The sequence below is a fragment of the Dysidea avara genome, chromosome 10, assembly GCF_963678975.1.
Source record: "Dysidea avara chromosome 10, odDysAvar1.4, whole genome shotgun sequence".
Classification (NCBI taxonomy): Eukaryota; Metazoa; Porifera; class Demospongiae; order Dictyoceratida; family Dysideidae; genus Dysidea; species Dysidea avara.
Genome location: NC_089281.1, coordinates 8,352,235 through 8,368,979, shown reverse-complemented (window position 1 = coordinate 8,368,979; position 16,745 = coordinate 8,352,235). Strand labels below are relative to the sequence as shown.

Genomic DNA, 16,745 nt, shown 5'->3' with positions numbered 1-16,745 from the left:
TGACTGCTCTATTAGATTATCTTGGTTGAAATTCTTTTTGTCATTTGACTGGAAGGATGTCCCTAGCTGTGCCTCCTCTACATCTGTCTCAGTTAAGCTAGCAAAATACACCTCTGCCAGTACATGCTTTGTATACATATACAGCCCGGAACTTAATTGTGAGGTGGAGGTGGAAAGGAATGTTTGCATGCCCAAATGCCCCACGCTGGATATATACCATTGTCAAAAAAAGGTTTGTATATGCAGTTTATAAACGTGGTTTTATGCACTGCTATACACACACACTTTTTGTTGTGGAAGTATATATAATGCATCATCCAACCATCAAACTGCTTGCTGACGATGGTTGAATGTATCAGGATTGCAAGAAATCACAAAATGATTTGAACCAAATCTTTCCTTGAGCTGTTGAATGGCATTTACAAAAATGTGATTCCCTCATGATTAGCAGAAAGCGTAACCCATGCACTAAAACATACTGTATTAACAGTTCTCCAATATCTAGGAAATCAATTAGCTAGATATCAACTATAGATGCTTACATGCGAGCAAAAGTACTGCAAGAAGTAATGGGTTGTTATTTCTCTATTCAGGGATGTATAGTAATTACAGTAATATGGCATGCACATAACAATCATAAATCATTATCCCACTGGAGAAGGCTTGTGTAGTAAGGAGTCAGAAAGTCAACTCTAAAACTGGAGAAACTGAATTTACATGGTGATACTCAAGATAATGCTTGTAGCCGTATGGATTTCTCACCAAACTTGAAATAAGCACTGCTTGAAGTTTCTTAGTTTACTAGAGTGGTATATCCCCAGTATATGGAACAGTTAATTGTTTGTTATTTTAGTATTTTTTCAGTAAACTAGCATTCACTGATGTTTTACTGAGAGTTTAAAACTTAGTAAAACAATTATGTTCCATATACTTAAAGTTACTGACATTTTACTATCAGTATAACTGGGTACAACTACAGTAAAGCAGCTTAACAAATTAGTAAACTAAGAACCTTCAAGCAGTGAAGCTTCCATTGACTGTAGCTAACAATAAACTGGAAGTAGCACTTAATTAATATAAGTTATATTTCATGTAGTAAAGATAATTTAGTGCATATTTGTCTAACAGGTTTTATTCTATGGTCAATGAAGCAGCTGCATAACTGACTGAACTGTCTGAGTAACTTTTACACTTGCTAGACTGAGCATAGTGTAAGAACTTGAGCGTCCGTGTGGTTGACTTGAAGTGATCAATAGCCTTAAAAAACATATAATAAACACTTCAATAGAACATTCACTTAAAACACTCTAATATAGCAGTCATTACTATAACAGCAATACCTGCAGTAATACACTAATAGGATGTCTACCACATATTGTGTTTGAGTATTTGTCTACGTAAGTACTTGGCGAATCCTTCAGAACTAAGTGACTCTATTTCTGCCATCCCCTAAAGTTACAAAGCACAATAAATAGATTGGGGTAACATAACACAGTGCACCATTTTATCCAGTTTCCTCAATTGAAGAATGAATGGGACCATGTGACTCGTCGTAATATGTAAACTTAAATCTGTTACCTGACAATGAATAACAGCAGTGAGTCTTGTAAATAACACTAGTTCTTACCCCAGTGACAAAAATCTGATGATATTACAAAAAGGTTGGTAGGGTCCATCAAATATTTACTAAGAATGATCCCATATAATTTTTCTTTGTCTCACTTCAATGCTCCAACCAATTCTGGAACAATAGTAAAATGACCTTTTTACTACAACACAAATGGAAATAAATTACAATGGAAATATGAACTATTCATCTTTCCATTATCTTTGCAGTGTACGGTAAGTGCATTTCAATACTATGCTCTTCTTTGTCAGCCTTCAAGTCCATCATGTCAAAATGTCCTGTTGACCGTAACTCTTTTATAAACTATGAAAAACTGTTTAACAATTATCTCAAAATTGATAACACCAGACAGTACATACTTTGATGGACCTTTGGCAATTTGCATAACCCTATGGCTAACAAAAGCTCTATTTAGCTTTGGTCAGGTCACAGTTATCTTATTGTTCACCAGTTTGGAGGCCTCACCTATCAAAAGACATATTGTTATTAGAACAAGTTCAAAGAAGATCTACCAAATTTTATTAAATGATTATCACTCTTCTTATATTTTGATTGCCTAGTTAACTTCAAATACTGCCATTGATGTACACCTTTTAGCTTTTTGATATTGTATTTTGCTTGAAGTCTTTGAAGTCACCATCTACACAATTTAATATTCACAACTATATTACATTCGCTGCAGGTCCTCTACTCGGTCATCAACTTTCAACAAGTTAGAACACAAATTTGCCTTAAACAATGTTACTCGCCACTCATACTTTTACAGACTAGCTCAGCTCTGGAACTCCCTACCCCCAATTGACTGTACCCTTTCCATTTCAACAAACAAGCAAATAATTTACAAACACCTATGGAACATTATTTTTTTATTTATCATTTCAACCCTGACAATCCCTGTACTTTTTCTTATTTGTGTCCTTGTAATAAATGTGCTTATATAACTACTGTAATTTTACATAAATAAATTTAAGTAGGTTTTGTTTTGTTCTGTAAGTATAGTTAAGTTGCTTTTGTTTCTGTTTTATAAGTAGTTAAGTAGTTAAATTGTAATTAACTTAAGGCTGGAAGCACAGGTTGCTGCCAGACCATCAGCATACACCTTTTTTTGTATCTCCTTCCTTTTGTCACTTCACCCTTGTTTATGCTGTAAAGTCTAATAATAATAACCTTCCTGATCAATCTCCATATCATACAATGGTGTTTGACACACAGTGACTGATGACAGGGCACAGTTAGGTAGATAGACATGATGAGCAGCCCACCCAGCTGTAACATCAATGGGTACCTGGTGTTAACTGGGGAGCAAATTCTCAACCATCTCTCTTAGTGGTGTTGGTAGCCTGCACCAGGAGGACTTTCCTGCACAATAGTCAAGTGCCTGAGTGGTTCACTGGGTGGCAATACCTGCAGCTTTACTTTGTTTTTGTGAGTAGCACTGCTTTAAATTTCTGTGTTTACTAGAGTGGTATATCCCCAGTATATGGAACAGTTAATTGTTTGGTATTTTAGTAGTTTTTCAGTAAACCCGCATTCACTGATGTTTTACTGAGAGTTTAAAACTTAATAAAACAATTTTGTTCCATATACTTAAAGTTACTGGCACTTTACTGTGGGTACAACTACAGTAAAGCAGCTTAACAAATTAGTAAACTAAGAACCTTCAAGCAGTGTAGTGCATGTGGTGTACATAGTGTCTTGAGGAAGAAGCAGCAGCAGCAGCAGCAGCAGCAGCAGCAGCAGCAGCAGCAGCAGAATTGCTTTTGGTTGGAACATTGGTTTTTAAAACCATAATTAAGGTTCTAGACTCAGGTCCTATACAATAAATCACAGTTGATGTAATTGTTGGTAAGAACTTCTGTCTTGCTAACTATTTTTGTCTTTGTATAATTGATGAGGTTCAAGTGGGACTTACGGTAAACACCTTTTACTCCTGTACTGCCTGTTCTGATTCTTGCTACCTATAAGTAGTGTATGCATGGGCTTTGGTTTGCGCGCGCGCGTGTGTGTGCGTGTGTGTGTGTGTGTGTGTGTGTGTGTGTGTGAGAGAGAGAGAGAGAGAGAGAGAGAGAGAGAGAGACAGCACAACGAAGTGGCTAGAGCATTGGCCTGGTAATCAAAAGGTATTATTATTATCAATTTTTCCAAAGATGGGTAACACAAAAGGCAATACTGCCTGTACAAGGTGATCCTCAACACAGAACATACATTCACATGTACAATTACGCACAAACAAATACAAAAGGAACATGAACTACTTAATAATTACAAAATCAATAAACCTAATTACAAAAAAAGATAATGTTTTAACCTAGTCTTAAAACTGCCAGCAGTCCTTTGAGATAAAATTTCAAAAGGAATTGAGTTCCAAAGAAAAGGTGTAGTCACAAAAAATGAGTGCCGAAATGCGTTGATAGTTGACGACGCAAGATTTAATGTCAAAGTATGTGACCTCGTAGCCAATGTGTTAAAATGAAAATACCTTGAGAAATTGATGGCAGTTCTTTTATGATAAATGGAGTAAGGTTCCAGGTTCCATGCCCAATTTGGTGCTGTTGCTGTTTCCTTGAGCAAGAAACTTCACTCACATTACTCCAGTCTACCTAGCTATATATTGGAGACCTGGTGGCCTGGTGTCATCTGGGGAAGCAGCCCACCCAACTAATGTCCAAGTGTCCTTGTCTTGCTTAGATGTGTTGGGGTTGTTGTGGAACTTTGGGTTCCACTACATCTCTCTGTGAGGCTTCCTGTGGGTTACTAGCCTTGCCCCAGGAGGATTTTCCTGCACAATCCTCATGCACCTGAGTGGTACACAAGCATCCCAGTGCTGGTTCACCGGGCAGAAATAGCTGTGTTTCGCACAGCTGCCATAGGCTTTGCTTTGCTTTGTGTGGTGTGTGAAGCACAGCTGGGAAACAAATGCCTCACATAGTAGACAGGTGGGACTTAAGGTGCCCACCCCTTCACTTGTGAGACATGGTACAAGGTTAACATTACAAGTGCCTGTACTGGCTTACAGTACCTGTGTAACGTACAGGTGTATGTCCCAGTGCTGATTCACTGGAAAGGTGTGACCATGCTAGCTGTAGCCAAAGGCTTTGCTTTTGTTGTGTGTGTGTGTTGTGTGTGTACAGGAAGCGACATACTTGAAAGTTTATTATTTTATGTAGTATTCTCCCACATCTGATAAAGATTTTCAGTTTGAAGCATCGGAAAGCTTTCAAGAAAAGTGCTACTCTCTTAAAGAAGGATTTGTATACAGCCATTATGAGGTGGATGTTGATTTAATCACTAAACCTGCTACTTCTTCCAAACATTAATATTACCACGATGCCCTTTCATTCAGTTAAAATACAGCAAGCATTTGTATCATATAGCTAACATGAATATGTATATGGTTATTGAACAAGTGTAAACCATCATGCACGTACATAATCTAATTACAATGAGTATTTATAGAATTATTATGTTATTTATATGTATATACATTATACTCATGAAACATGTGTACTGTTTTGAAGGTTTTCAGTTGTAGCTATCAAATTGAATAAACTTATATACTTATATATAAGAGTGCTTCACCACTGCACACATGCTACAATGCACACAGGTAGATCAAACTTTCATGCATAGGCAGAGATCTAGGAGACACTGTTAGGGAAGTTAAGGGGGCAAGAAGTTTTAGTGTTTATTCTGCTAAGAGGTTAAGAATAGAACTCTAGTAACTTTGTTGGGTATGACTGGATGAATGTAGGACACACACTTTCTAAGACTCTAGATGGATATCTTCTGTGAAACTTTAAAATTAGACCTCCTAAGTATGAATTTGGGAACATTCGAATAGCTATTTTGCAAGCATATATAATTAGCCTATTTGAGGCTAAAATCTGTTTGATATTAAAGTGCACTAAGTTATAATTTGCAAAAATCATCAATCCATGACATTAGAATTGTGATTGTTCTATTAGAGTATCTCGATTTTAGCACAAATATTCAAACTTATTTGCCTCACTTTCTTCACAGTGTACAGTTAAAACTGTTGTCTTCCATTTGCACATTGGCTTTCAGTAATTAAGTTACTTCTGGTAAATGCATGATTACTGTTTCTAGTGTCAATATAGTCCTGTGGGTCCAAGGGGGCAAGAAAGGGCTAGGGGGCAAGAAAGGGCTAGGGGGCAAGAAAGGGCTAGGGGGCAAGAAAGGGCTAGGGGGCAAGAACGGGCTAGGGGGCAAAGCTCCCCCATAGATCTGCCTAATGCTTTCACATTATACATTTTGTCACTGACACATCCACTCAAACATTTACTTATCTAGCTGGCTTATGAATTTGAGGGGAAAAGTTTTCAGTGTGATATTTGTGGATTGGAAACCACCCACAAAAAACTCCCCCCTCGAAAAACACGTTACACACATGTAAATAGGTATACCTACAATCATGTATGTACATAGATAAAGCACAATGTAAGTATTTGTACTTTTTTACAAGTAATACATAGTTACAGTGCAGGAAGTCATAAACCCCCATATAAACTTTCATCCATAACTTTCAACTAATTGCTCATATCAAAAAACTAAAACAGATTTGAATTCAGCACCTAAAAATGCACATGATGGCATGAAGTAAAAGGTCATCAGGTCACAATCATAAATTACATCATTGTTACCATAGCAACAAACAATTTTGTATCTTAGAACATTTTCAGAAGGCAGCTAGCCTTATTGATAATGACTCCATTCTACTGTAATTGCGTTAAGAACTCCAAAACAGACTTGCTATAATTCGTTTTTGCATATGAATTGAATTAGAATATGCTATTCTATTTAGTACCTTGCATACACCTGACAGAAGATTGAAACGTAATATTTTAGGATTATGGGCTAAACATGTAGTATAATAGAAGATTCAATGATAATGAAACAATTAAACATGGAATAATAAGCAAAGCAAATAGAATTACTGATAGCAGTTAACAACACATAGCTAGCTACCGTTAATGACGTTACCAGCTCTATTTCTGACGTTGCCAGTAGATAGTGCGTATAACTAATTACCTCTAATCTCTTGATGTGATTGTTGACACAGAAGGCACATATCTTGAGTGATGCAAACATGATTTCCAAGTGGATTAACTTGGCTGCCCGTGTAAGGCCAAAAAGTAATAACAACTTTTCCGACACTTAAATTTCTGCCTTTTAATGACACATTTTAACATCACATAGTTGAAACTTAAACACTGTGTGACAGTCTAAAGTTTCAGATAATCATCCTAAAAGATCAGAAATGTTACAAACCTTATTGGGATAACATTTAGGTGCTAAAATGCAGAAGCAGATAATATAGATGGGCTGTGTCATTTACACGCAGTTGTCCATAACAACCTAAATCCATCATTTTTAATAGTATTAAAAAACTGTCTTAGGGAATTTTTATATATTATCTAATCTCCATGTATACCAATTTGTAGAATTATTGAAGTATCCACTGGTGAGAAACTTAATTTTGAAGAAAACGACTCGATTTTACCAAAAACTTGAATAAATTACCAGAACAGCCATAAATCAAAATTCTGTCTTACCATTTTGTTGGGGGTATCAATACCATTGACCAGCATAATAGCTAGCAAGATCTCAGTACTCTTACATCAGAAATTTTAAAAATTTTTAAAACATGACATTGTTATTGATTTACCAGCAATAGTCTTCAATCCTTTCAGAAATAAAACTTTTTATGTCCAAAAATGATCAATATACAGTCATTCTGCAGTCCAAATTTCAAGTGCATGCTATATAGCATCAAAAAGTTATTAATCAATGAAGTCAAGATGTATTTGCGGGGGTTTATGACTTCCCACACCGTATAAAGACCATATATACCAATATCAAATTAAAAGTAAAACTTTTAAAATGCACTATGTATACTGTGGCATAGTTATATAGTAAGGCTAAAGTGCACAATCTAAGGAGCTGATGTGAATTGCTGTTATCTTTGCATGCTGACAGCCCTGCATGACTTGCATGGCATTCACAACAAAGTTGACTATTATCTGCCACTGTGTATGTATACAATTACTAGAAATAGTTTATCATAGGCACTACTTGAAGGTTCTTAGTTTACTAATTTGTTAAGATGCCTTACTGTAGATATACTGATAGTAAAGTGTCAGTAGACTTAAGTATATGGAACATAATTATTTTACTAAGTTTTAAACTCTCAGTAAAACATCAGTGAATGCTGGTTTACTGAAAAACTACTGAAATAACAAACAATTAACTGTTCCATGTACTGGGGATATACCACTGTAGTAAACTAAGATACTTCAAGCAGTGAGGGTATTTAACTTCATTCAATCAATAATTTTAAGCAAATATTTCACCATTTAGCAGTATATGCATGTACAATCTTAGTGCAGATTCATTCTATATTATAATGTATGTTATCTCTGTTGGACTTACGTAACAATGTGTGTTATATAGTTACACAATTGCTTTAATTGTAATGTAGCAAGTTAGTTCTTTACTGAGAAACTACATATGAATTGTGTACAAATAGAAAAATAGCTATATATAATATATATTCATGCAAAAGTAATGCTATGTACGTAGATCTATTTTTGCAATAATTTAACATTCTCACTGACATCTGTAATTTTGCTATGTAGTTACATGGCTGTATAGTGTTACTGTATATGATCACACTTACTGGTTTGTCTGATCTACTACGTACATGACAAGATTAGAGTCACCTACAGGTATGCAACAGAGTGGCTATTTTAATGACAAGCATTTCAGTTAACAGTATCAGAAGCATAATTATGAGGTTTCAAATTTGCAGAATGATCAAGCTGCATGTTTATCGATCACCCACTTTACCCAGTAGGGGAAGTGAACAGTATAATGTGTCATATACTGTTCTTCACACTTGGTTGAGTACACCATGTATACACCTAGCTATAATGTACAGTAATGCAATCTTCTCCAGTTACTGAACACAATTTTATTAATACTGATATCACATGTCATGGGGTGTTTATAGTTTATTAGAGGTAACATAAGCCAGTAAAAGAAAGCTATCACATGTGCTGCAGGTTAAAGCAAAAGTTCTATAGTTTTACAAACACACTTGTATTAGAAAATAATTATTAGTGTACTGCATACCAAAGTGGTAATTTTTGGCACTGTCAAAATTGGTTGGACATCATCCTGTAGCTTGTATGTGGTGAGTTACAATATTTTCACAACAGGTAATGTATACTAGCTTTACTGTAGTCACCGGTATCATTATACGTTGTTTTATTATGATTATCATCAGAGTTTTGCAGTTATGGACTGTGGTTATCACAGAGTCACAGCTGTTGGTCTTTATGTGCATTTGTGGTTGGAGGAGGAACCATTTTTCATATTACCATGGCTATGTTTTACTCTACAGTCATAATTAAAAGCAATAGTGCAGTAACTGCATGGTGGGGCTGTGGCCTGCAAATCATTCTCAGGTGTGATGGTTTACAGAATCGCAATTGTAGTAATTGGCCAAAATGATGCCAGTAAAAATGGAGGAGCTGCATGTTGACTCACATGACCACATATTGTCTCTTTTCATGGCAGCTCACTAGTGACCTTTTATAACAATACTGCTACAGAAGTATATATCAATCAGTGAAAACACATCAGTGACTCTTAATGGAAAAAAATCTTTAAAAGGTGCATGGAACTGTGCTTTGTATATTGATTCTTACTTGTTACACATCAAGTGTTAGCAACAGGGTGGAGCCATATGCTCAGTGTCAGGTCTTGCATCACGTATAAGGGAAACTCAACTGTGAAGATGGGTTACTATACTGGGGGGCATAATTCCCCCAAAGAAGATACGGCAGTAGAACAATTATAGTATTGCCATTACACTGTAGTTTTGTGGTAGTTAGCTCATGAGGCATTATTGGTAGGGAATCTGGGTAAAGAGAAAACTGTAAGAAGGGTGTTGCAAACGTACCACTGTACAACTGTATAAAGACATTGGTGAGTGCTGTAAAACTTGTGGTACTTGACAATAAACAAGGGAAACAAACTCTGTTAATTACCTTACTAATTGTTGATGTGTCGTTTAAACACATTGTAATCAGGGCCACCCATGGGGGGAAACTGGGGCATTTTTCCTCAGGCCACAGCCTGAAAGAGGCCCCAGGAGGTCCCATGAAAGGTCCCTTGAATACCTGTTTAAAAGATCAATACACTCTAATAGAGCAGTCAGATCTAGATACTCTAATAGAGCAGTCACAATATTCTTCAGAGGAGCAGTGTAGCAAGCTTATAAATAAGGAGATATGGTTGGTGAGGGGTAGCTATTGTCATTGTCAGCATGTAATAACCTTTTTTGGCCTTCAACTCACAGTTTGGGTGAAGTTGTGATTCAGAATGGAACCTCTTTGCCCCTGGGGCCCCACTTTAACTCTTTGCCCTGGGCCCCTTGATTTCTCTGGGCAGCCCTGATTGTAATGGACATAGCGGGCCAACTACTGCACAGTCATGTAATCAGGGAATAAATATATTTTGCAATTATACCACTAGATATCCTGAAGCAGTAGTGATTAAGTCTGGACAGATTGCTGCAGAATTAATTAAGTTGCTTTGCAATTGGGTGCCAGAGAAATTTTAAATAATCAAGGGAGTAATTTTCTTCCTCCCTCCTAGCAGAATTGTACTGTATGTCACATGTAAACTCCATTCATACAAGCCCCAGACAGATAGTGTGGTGGAACGGTTTAATTGGCAGACATTGAGGTAACCCAAGAGGGAAAAGACCGAGACAAATAATTGTTACCTTTTTCGCTCTTTGCATACACAGAAGTCCCACAGAGTTTTTCACCAAGTTACTTCATGATTGGCCAGTAATAGGGCCACTAGATGTATTGTAAGATACCTGGGAAAGCACTGATGACAGCGTAGTCTCACATGTATTGTAGGCAAGAGAGAAGCTCTTTAGGATGTCTGACTTGGCCCACAAGAACCTAAACCAAGACAAAGACAAACAGAAATGATGACAATGTATGACAGAACGTGAGTTTAAATCCAGGTGATCAAGTACTAGTATTGTAGGTACCTATAGATACAGGCAAATTGTCGGCTCATTATAGTAAAGATGGCATCTACAAAATTGTAAGAGATGAATTGGAAGAGTTGAGGAGTTAACTATCAAGTAGACCATACACCACAGACAACAATGTATTTTTCATGTGAACATGATGTGGCCATGGTATACTGCCAGCAGCAACACAGATTATCCTCTGCAATCTGTCTACACAAGTTGCAGAGGATAATCAAAATCACATTCCTCTATGGTGTTCTATTGATAGCATACATACTAGTTTAAAACCAACCTACGTTAGGGGCACAGCTATCCCCCTACAGGAAGAAGCCCTAAAGCAGATGTTCAGAAACTATCCAGAAGTGGTGCAAGACAAGCCAGGTTGTATAGACTGGGCTGTACATCCAATTAAAGGGACCAGTACGTTGATTGCCCAATGCTTTCTGAGAATCAGTCAAGAAGCATATGTGGGAACATAGAACCATCTTCAAAGGATTGTGTGGAAGGAAGGCTTCCATTGTTGACACAGAAAAAGGATAAGTCACTGTGTATATGTGTAAATTATTGCCAACTTAAATGTTCCTTCTGAGATGGACACATTAGTGGGGGTGAATATGTAACATAAAGTGGCAAAGATGTTCACTTCTGGCAGAAAGTATAAAATTTTGGTATTTAAGGGTTTTAGAACATGCGATCCTAAATCTAACTGGAACCAGTTCATCAGAACAAGGATTCCTGTGAACTCAGTATGGGTGTGCGTGGTCAAGATTTTTCAATAATTATAAAGGACATTGTTTTTTGCTTGTTATTTTGGCTTGCGCATTCTAAAAAAGTACATTCATTAGTGAACTTAATAAAACTTATTGAATTTCTTTCTCAGTGTACTGTCCACTACATGTACAATAGCACAACTGTGTACACTTTAATTAGCTAGGCCTTGCATCATCCAAGACAGTATTTCTTGCAGTTACACTTAACCAGTTTTCTGAATTCTTTTGAAACTCACTAATGAATGTATTTTAGCAAGTGTGCATGGTCCATAATGTTGTCCATTTCCTTCTGCCAACTCAATCTGCAGACTTGGAAACAACAGCTTTGCTATCAGCACTTGTCCCCAAATATGGCCTGCTTGAACATTCCCCATAGAGCTGCTCTTGAAAGAGGAAGCTTTTCCAGCTTTCTATTCCCATAAGAAAAGAGTTGCTTCCTTGCAACATTTACAGTGACAAGTTGTGAAGTACAGCTGTACAAAAATCTATCTATTTCTTCATCAGTAATCATAGGCGGTGGAGACAGGGGGGGGCCATGGCCCCCCCACTTTTAGGGACACTGCATGTTTGCAAGAAAAGATCGAGATACTCTAATACAACAGTCAGGACCTGGCTACTCTAATAGAGCAGTCACAGTATCCAGAGAAGCAGTGTAACAAGCTACTTAGCTACGTATGAGCAGTTATAAATACGGAAATATAATTGGTGGTGCTATTGTCAGCAGGCTGTGACCCTTCTTTCTTTTTTGGTCTTCAACTTGCAGCTGGCCTGGCCCCCTCACTCTTTGGTCTGCTCCACCGCCCCTGTCAGTAATTGCCTCTGGAGTCTGAGAAAGGTGCATGACTTGTTAAGTTTAGTGAATACCTCCAAACAGTATGCCCCCAAAAGATGAGACCATATCACAGCCTGAGAAGGTGTGCATGAACAACAAGACCTTGCACCAAATTACCACCAAGCTCAGCTGTAGTTGTATGAGTTTGCAATGTAGCTGAAAATTTTATTGTAACCAAATGCTAACCATGCAGATTTCCCATCCTTCTAACACTCTGGCAGTGGCAAGTACAAGCACATGCATTTCAGTTGCATGCACCATAATCTTCACCAGACCAAGTTGGTGAGCATGAGCACAATGAAGCATAATACAATGGTCAGCTTATTATTGTATACAAGGCTGAAGAACAGACTCATCTAATGGCTGGTCAATACAACACTTTCTCCTTTGTGGTGATGAATATCTTGGTCTCAGGTGTCACAACAGACTCAATGGCTGAAGCAAGAAACCCAGTTTTGCTAGAAGTAAAAACTCTTACAGTTCTGAGATATGTGTTCTCTCAGATACATGCAAATGATTTCCAGTACCAATGTACTCTCTCATACGTACATGCCTTTAAGTCGGTGACAGTGCATGAGTCCCACACTACATCTACGATATCTACTACATGCATTCTTCACATTACTTGCAAATCTTTTCTGTGCACTTGGGGTTTGTTCGTGATGACTGCACTTTGGTTTTCCAGACTGTTTTATGCTGACCTCACTTGCTATCTGAGCCAGCAATCATTAAGCATTGCAAAGTGATTCATTCTCAGTAATTCCTATTACTCCACCATCACCCTTCACAGTGGCATTCAATCGACTGTTCATGAATCTATTGTGAGCCACCACATGTGTGAGAATTTCTGAGAGATGAAGTGTCCCTTAAGAATTCACATTCCAGTTGTATGAGGTCCCTCACATGTACCATAGATAATATACCTATATGCATGTATTAAAAGCCACCACACATAATAAAAGTGATCTATGGCAAACATCCAAGTGCTTCCAAGTACATTAAGATGTTTCCATGTCGTTGTGATCACATGGATTGGAGGAAGAGGACCTCTAACTTCAGAGTTTGCCCCCGTAAAAGAATTGAGGGTGATTACTTTCCATGTGTACAGACTGTGCACACCACTCATCAATATCCTCGCTGTCATGTTATTGTGTCTAAATCATCCTTGTATGTGGTGAACAATTCATTAACTTTGTAGATGGAATAAGCCTGCTGCTGCTACTTGATGAACTTCTGGCTGAGTGAACCACTCTGAACAGCATTAGCTCTAAGCTCACCATCTGTAACATTAGCAGAAGCCATATTGGCACTTTCTTCCAGCCAATAACCAAGGACATTCAGGAGGGCAATTCTATGTGGAGTCCACCCATAAGCACTATATACTTCTCTTCACCAAACGTGTTTGGTCAAGAACATTGTATTTGCTTAGCAATGGTGTATAATGGTTGATCAAGGGTCAAGACTGGGATTCACAAGCTCAGTAGCTTTCAAGATGACATTCATTCCATGGCCTTAGAGTGTACATTGAAGAAACAAAAGCATCAAAACAGAAATTTGCTGTGGACGGTGAATGACAAATTGAAGATGTGCAAAGTAAGCTGACCATGTGACATTATCATCTGCTTCTTTTGCAACAACTGGTCAACCTCTCTCAGCCAGGAAACTTGCATTTCATCAGATTTGAGTCTTGCACTTTCAGGGATAGCATTTCCTGTAATCATCAGAATTGTAATGTGTACAGAATACAAATAATTTAATTTTACCTAAAACTCCATTTTGAACAGGAAGCTCTAATGTGACTAAGTGGTTCCACTAAAATTCAAAATCAGCAGTGTTGGGAGTAACGCGTTACGTAATATTATTACTTTTGTGGCAACTAAGTAATATAACGAAATACGCTATAAAAACAGGTAATATAACTCAAGTTACTTTACTTACAAATGTAACGCGTTACCTAAGTAATATAGTTAGCACATATTTATCGAATCACGTATTGTGGTTGTTGGTGGTATTAAGTATTCAAGTCATCGAATTACATTTAGTAGATGCTGGTAGTATCGCTATTAACTATATTTTTTGGCAGGTGGTCAGGTTGTTTAATCACGTGATCAGGTGCACGTGATCCCCTCTCAACGCAGGTCGGTGACAAGCACGTAGCTGCTACCGTATTTTTCAGGTTGCTTGCGAAAATCAAACACAGACACGTGATCATGGGCCAATATACACACGTGATTCACCAGTTACCACGCGGTGAAAATGGACCCCAGCTTTGAGAATGTGTTAAAGGCTATACCCGGCGGGGAAAAAGTAATTGAAAAGTTTTGTGCTGTGTTTCCTTCACTAACATCTGGGGCTAACTCTGTCACTCAGATTTATAATGTTACCCAGGCTGACAGTCACAATGGCGGGAATTTAAGCGGGAATATCGAAGCAGCGCGCTCAACTGATGTCACCGCGGCAATTTGTGGTAAAGAAGCTCGAAGTACTGCCAACATTAGTAGTGGGGTATCAAGTATCGGTACCGCTACCATTTGTAACAGTCATCCTGTGAAGAGATTGGATTCAATTCCAATAAAAGTCCTGAATGCTGCTCGAAAAAGAGATTCAAAGAATTACATGCTAAACCTAGACCTTACCTCGTTGAGCAAACTGAAGTATCTTCGAGAGGAAATACTTGAACAGTTGGGAAAGGATGTAGTTTCATATAACATGAAATTTTCAGTTGGTTATTATGTCTCCTCTCGGAAGATCTGTTTTTCAGAAACAGATAACATCAAGGAAGAGTTAGTGAGGATACGGAATCATGGTAGACAGTTATGGTGTGATGGAAGGGAAGTAGAAGAGTCTGTAATTTGCCTTGATAGTTTGCCACCGCCAAAGAAGATAAAAGCAGATAAACCACCAAATGCTGCAGAACAGAAGGCTGCAAGAGTTGACGCTTTGGCTGTTGAGTTGCAAGAAAGGCATGTTGATAGATTTAATAAAATACAGTACAAGCTTTGGGCTGAAACCATTGATTGTGGCAAACATAAAAACAAAGATGTACCACCAGCTGGCTCTATATGGAATCAACGAAAGGCAAAACCTCAAGTGAGTAGTGAAGGTATGGATGCAATGGCATCAGTGGTTGCCGATAAAGTTGTCTCAGTTCTGAAAGTGGATCGTAGTCCCACCAGAAAGGATAAGGAAGCTACAGATGAAAGCGGTATGTCTCCTGGTAAGAAGATAGCATATCAAGAGAAATTATTGAATCAAATTGACCAATTACACAAAATGTATGAACGTGGGGCCATTACTGAGCAGCAGTTTGAAAAACGAAGAGATTCACTTTTTAATCAGCTAGATATGTTATCTACGTGATCACTATAGTACACTGATGAGGTTTAAAACAGTTTGCTTATACATGATTGTTATTCATGATGTGTGATTATCTGTGTATTGTGTGCATATACAGAAGTGTTGTGTTTAATTATATACAGTTAAATTATGTATGAAAACTATAGCCTGCATGTCTGATGTATCCTTTACAATCTTCTGTAGTGACGGTGTTGAAAGCAGTCATCAACAATAGATGCTCTGAGCCCATGTTGTCAAATACTACTTCATTTGACTTAAGAAATGCCTTAACTTTGGCAAATGATTCTTCTAAGGGATTGTAGTCTGGACTGTAAGGTGGAAGATAACGGAGGATTGCACCAGTTTGTTGAATAGATTGTGCAACTCTTTCCACGTGATGTATGGAGGCATTGTCCATCACCACAACTGATCTTGAGTTGGTACCATCAAAGGGTTGCAAAATGGGGACCAGACTTTGGTCAACAAAACTGCCAAAAGTATCACCATTTATGTTGCCATCATAGATATCTACATCTTCAATACCACGTTCTGACATGATAGCAATTGCTGACATGCGTTTTCCTTTTGCAATCAATCTGAAATTGCATGGTGTCATTCCACGCAAGTGGTATCCAAATTTTCTGCGGTCACTGCGTCTATCACTCCCAGTCTCATCCAACCATACAATCATATGGGCAGGCAAGTAACTGAACTCTTCCATGAATTTTGTCCTCAATTCATCATTTCTTTGTAGAGCTACATGTTGAAGTTTCTTCCTAATTGACAACAAGTAAAGATGAGGCTATTTCTACTATAGATCAGTCCATCCAATGCTTCTGAAATGGGCCAGTACTTGATTCTTGAGCTTATTACATTTGCATGCTAATAAAATTCCATCATCACAAATTAAGCCAGCAATAAATTTACTTATTAGCAATCACTGTTGAAAATGGTCGGTGAAAATCATGATAATTATACAACTGATTTGTGCACTAAAGTATTTTATAATTCTGCATGGCATGTTATTTATTTATTATTGTGTGTTTGAGTTGTCCTTGTTGCAGAGCTAAAAAGCATAATAGCTACATTAACTGGGTATAGCTA

At 37.6% G+C, this 16,745-nt stretch overlaps 1 protein-coding gene and 1 long non-coding RNA gene across 3 annotated transcripts; one reads left to right on the top strand and one right to left on the bottom strand.

The window, feature by feature from the left end:
* Positions 1–1,235: 1,235 nt before the first annotated feature.
* Positions 1,236–2,997, bottom strand: LOC136268971 (uncharacterized). 2 transcript variants are annotated; one of them, XR_010707169.1, is made up of 5 exons: positions 1,987–2,997; positions 1,796–1,940; positions 1,628–1,741; positions 1,501–1,578; positions 1,236–1,449 (listed from the first exon to the last, which is right to left on the bottom strand). It is a non-coding gene; the product is annotated as an uncharacterized lncRNA (long non-coding RNA). The 2 variants fall into 2 exon arrangements; XR_010707168.1 differs by having other exon boundaries at positions 1,236–1,578.
* An 11,551-nt stretch (positions 2,998–14,548) lies between these two features.
* Positions 14,549–16,728, top strand: LOC136269080 (uncharacterized). Its single transcript, XM_066064540.1, has 3 exons — positions 14,549–15,522; positions 15,846–16,340; positions 16,396–16,728. The coding sequence occupies exons 1-2, from the start codon at positions 14,562–14,564 to the stop codon at positions 15,962–15,964; spliced, it is 1,080 nt and encodes a 359-aa protein (XP_065920612.1). The 5' UTR covers positions 14,549–14,561; the 3' UTR covers positions 15,965–16,340; positions 16,396–16,728.
* The last annotated feature ends 17 nt before the right edge of the window (positions 16,729–16,745 follow it).

What these genes read in the sequence shown, in the direction of transcription:
- LOC136269080 (XM_066064540.1), top strand. Translation starts at nt 14,562, where the DNA reads ATGGACCCCAGCTTTGAGAATGTGTTAAAGGCTATACCCGGCGGGGAA. An exon ending in TGAAAGCGGTATGTCTCCTG is followed by an intron (nt 15,523 to 15,845) that starts GTAAGAAGATAG and finishes AATCTTCTGTAG; the next exon opens with TGACGGTGTTGAAAGCAGTC.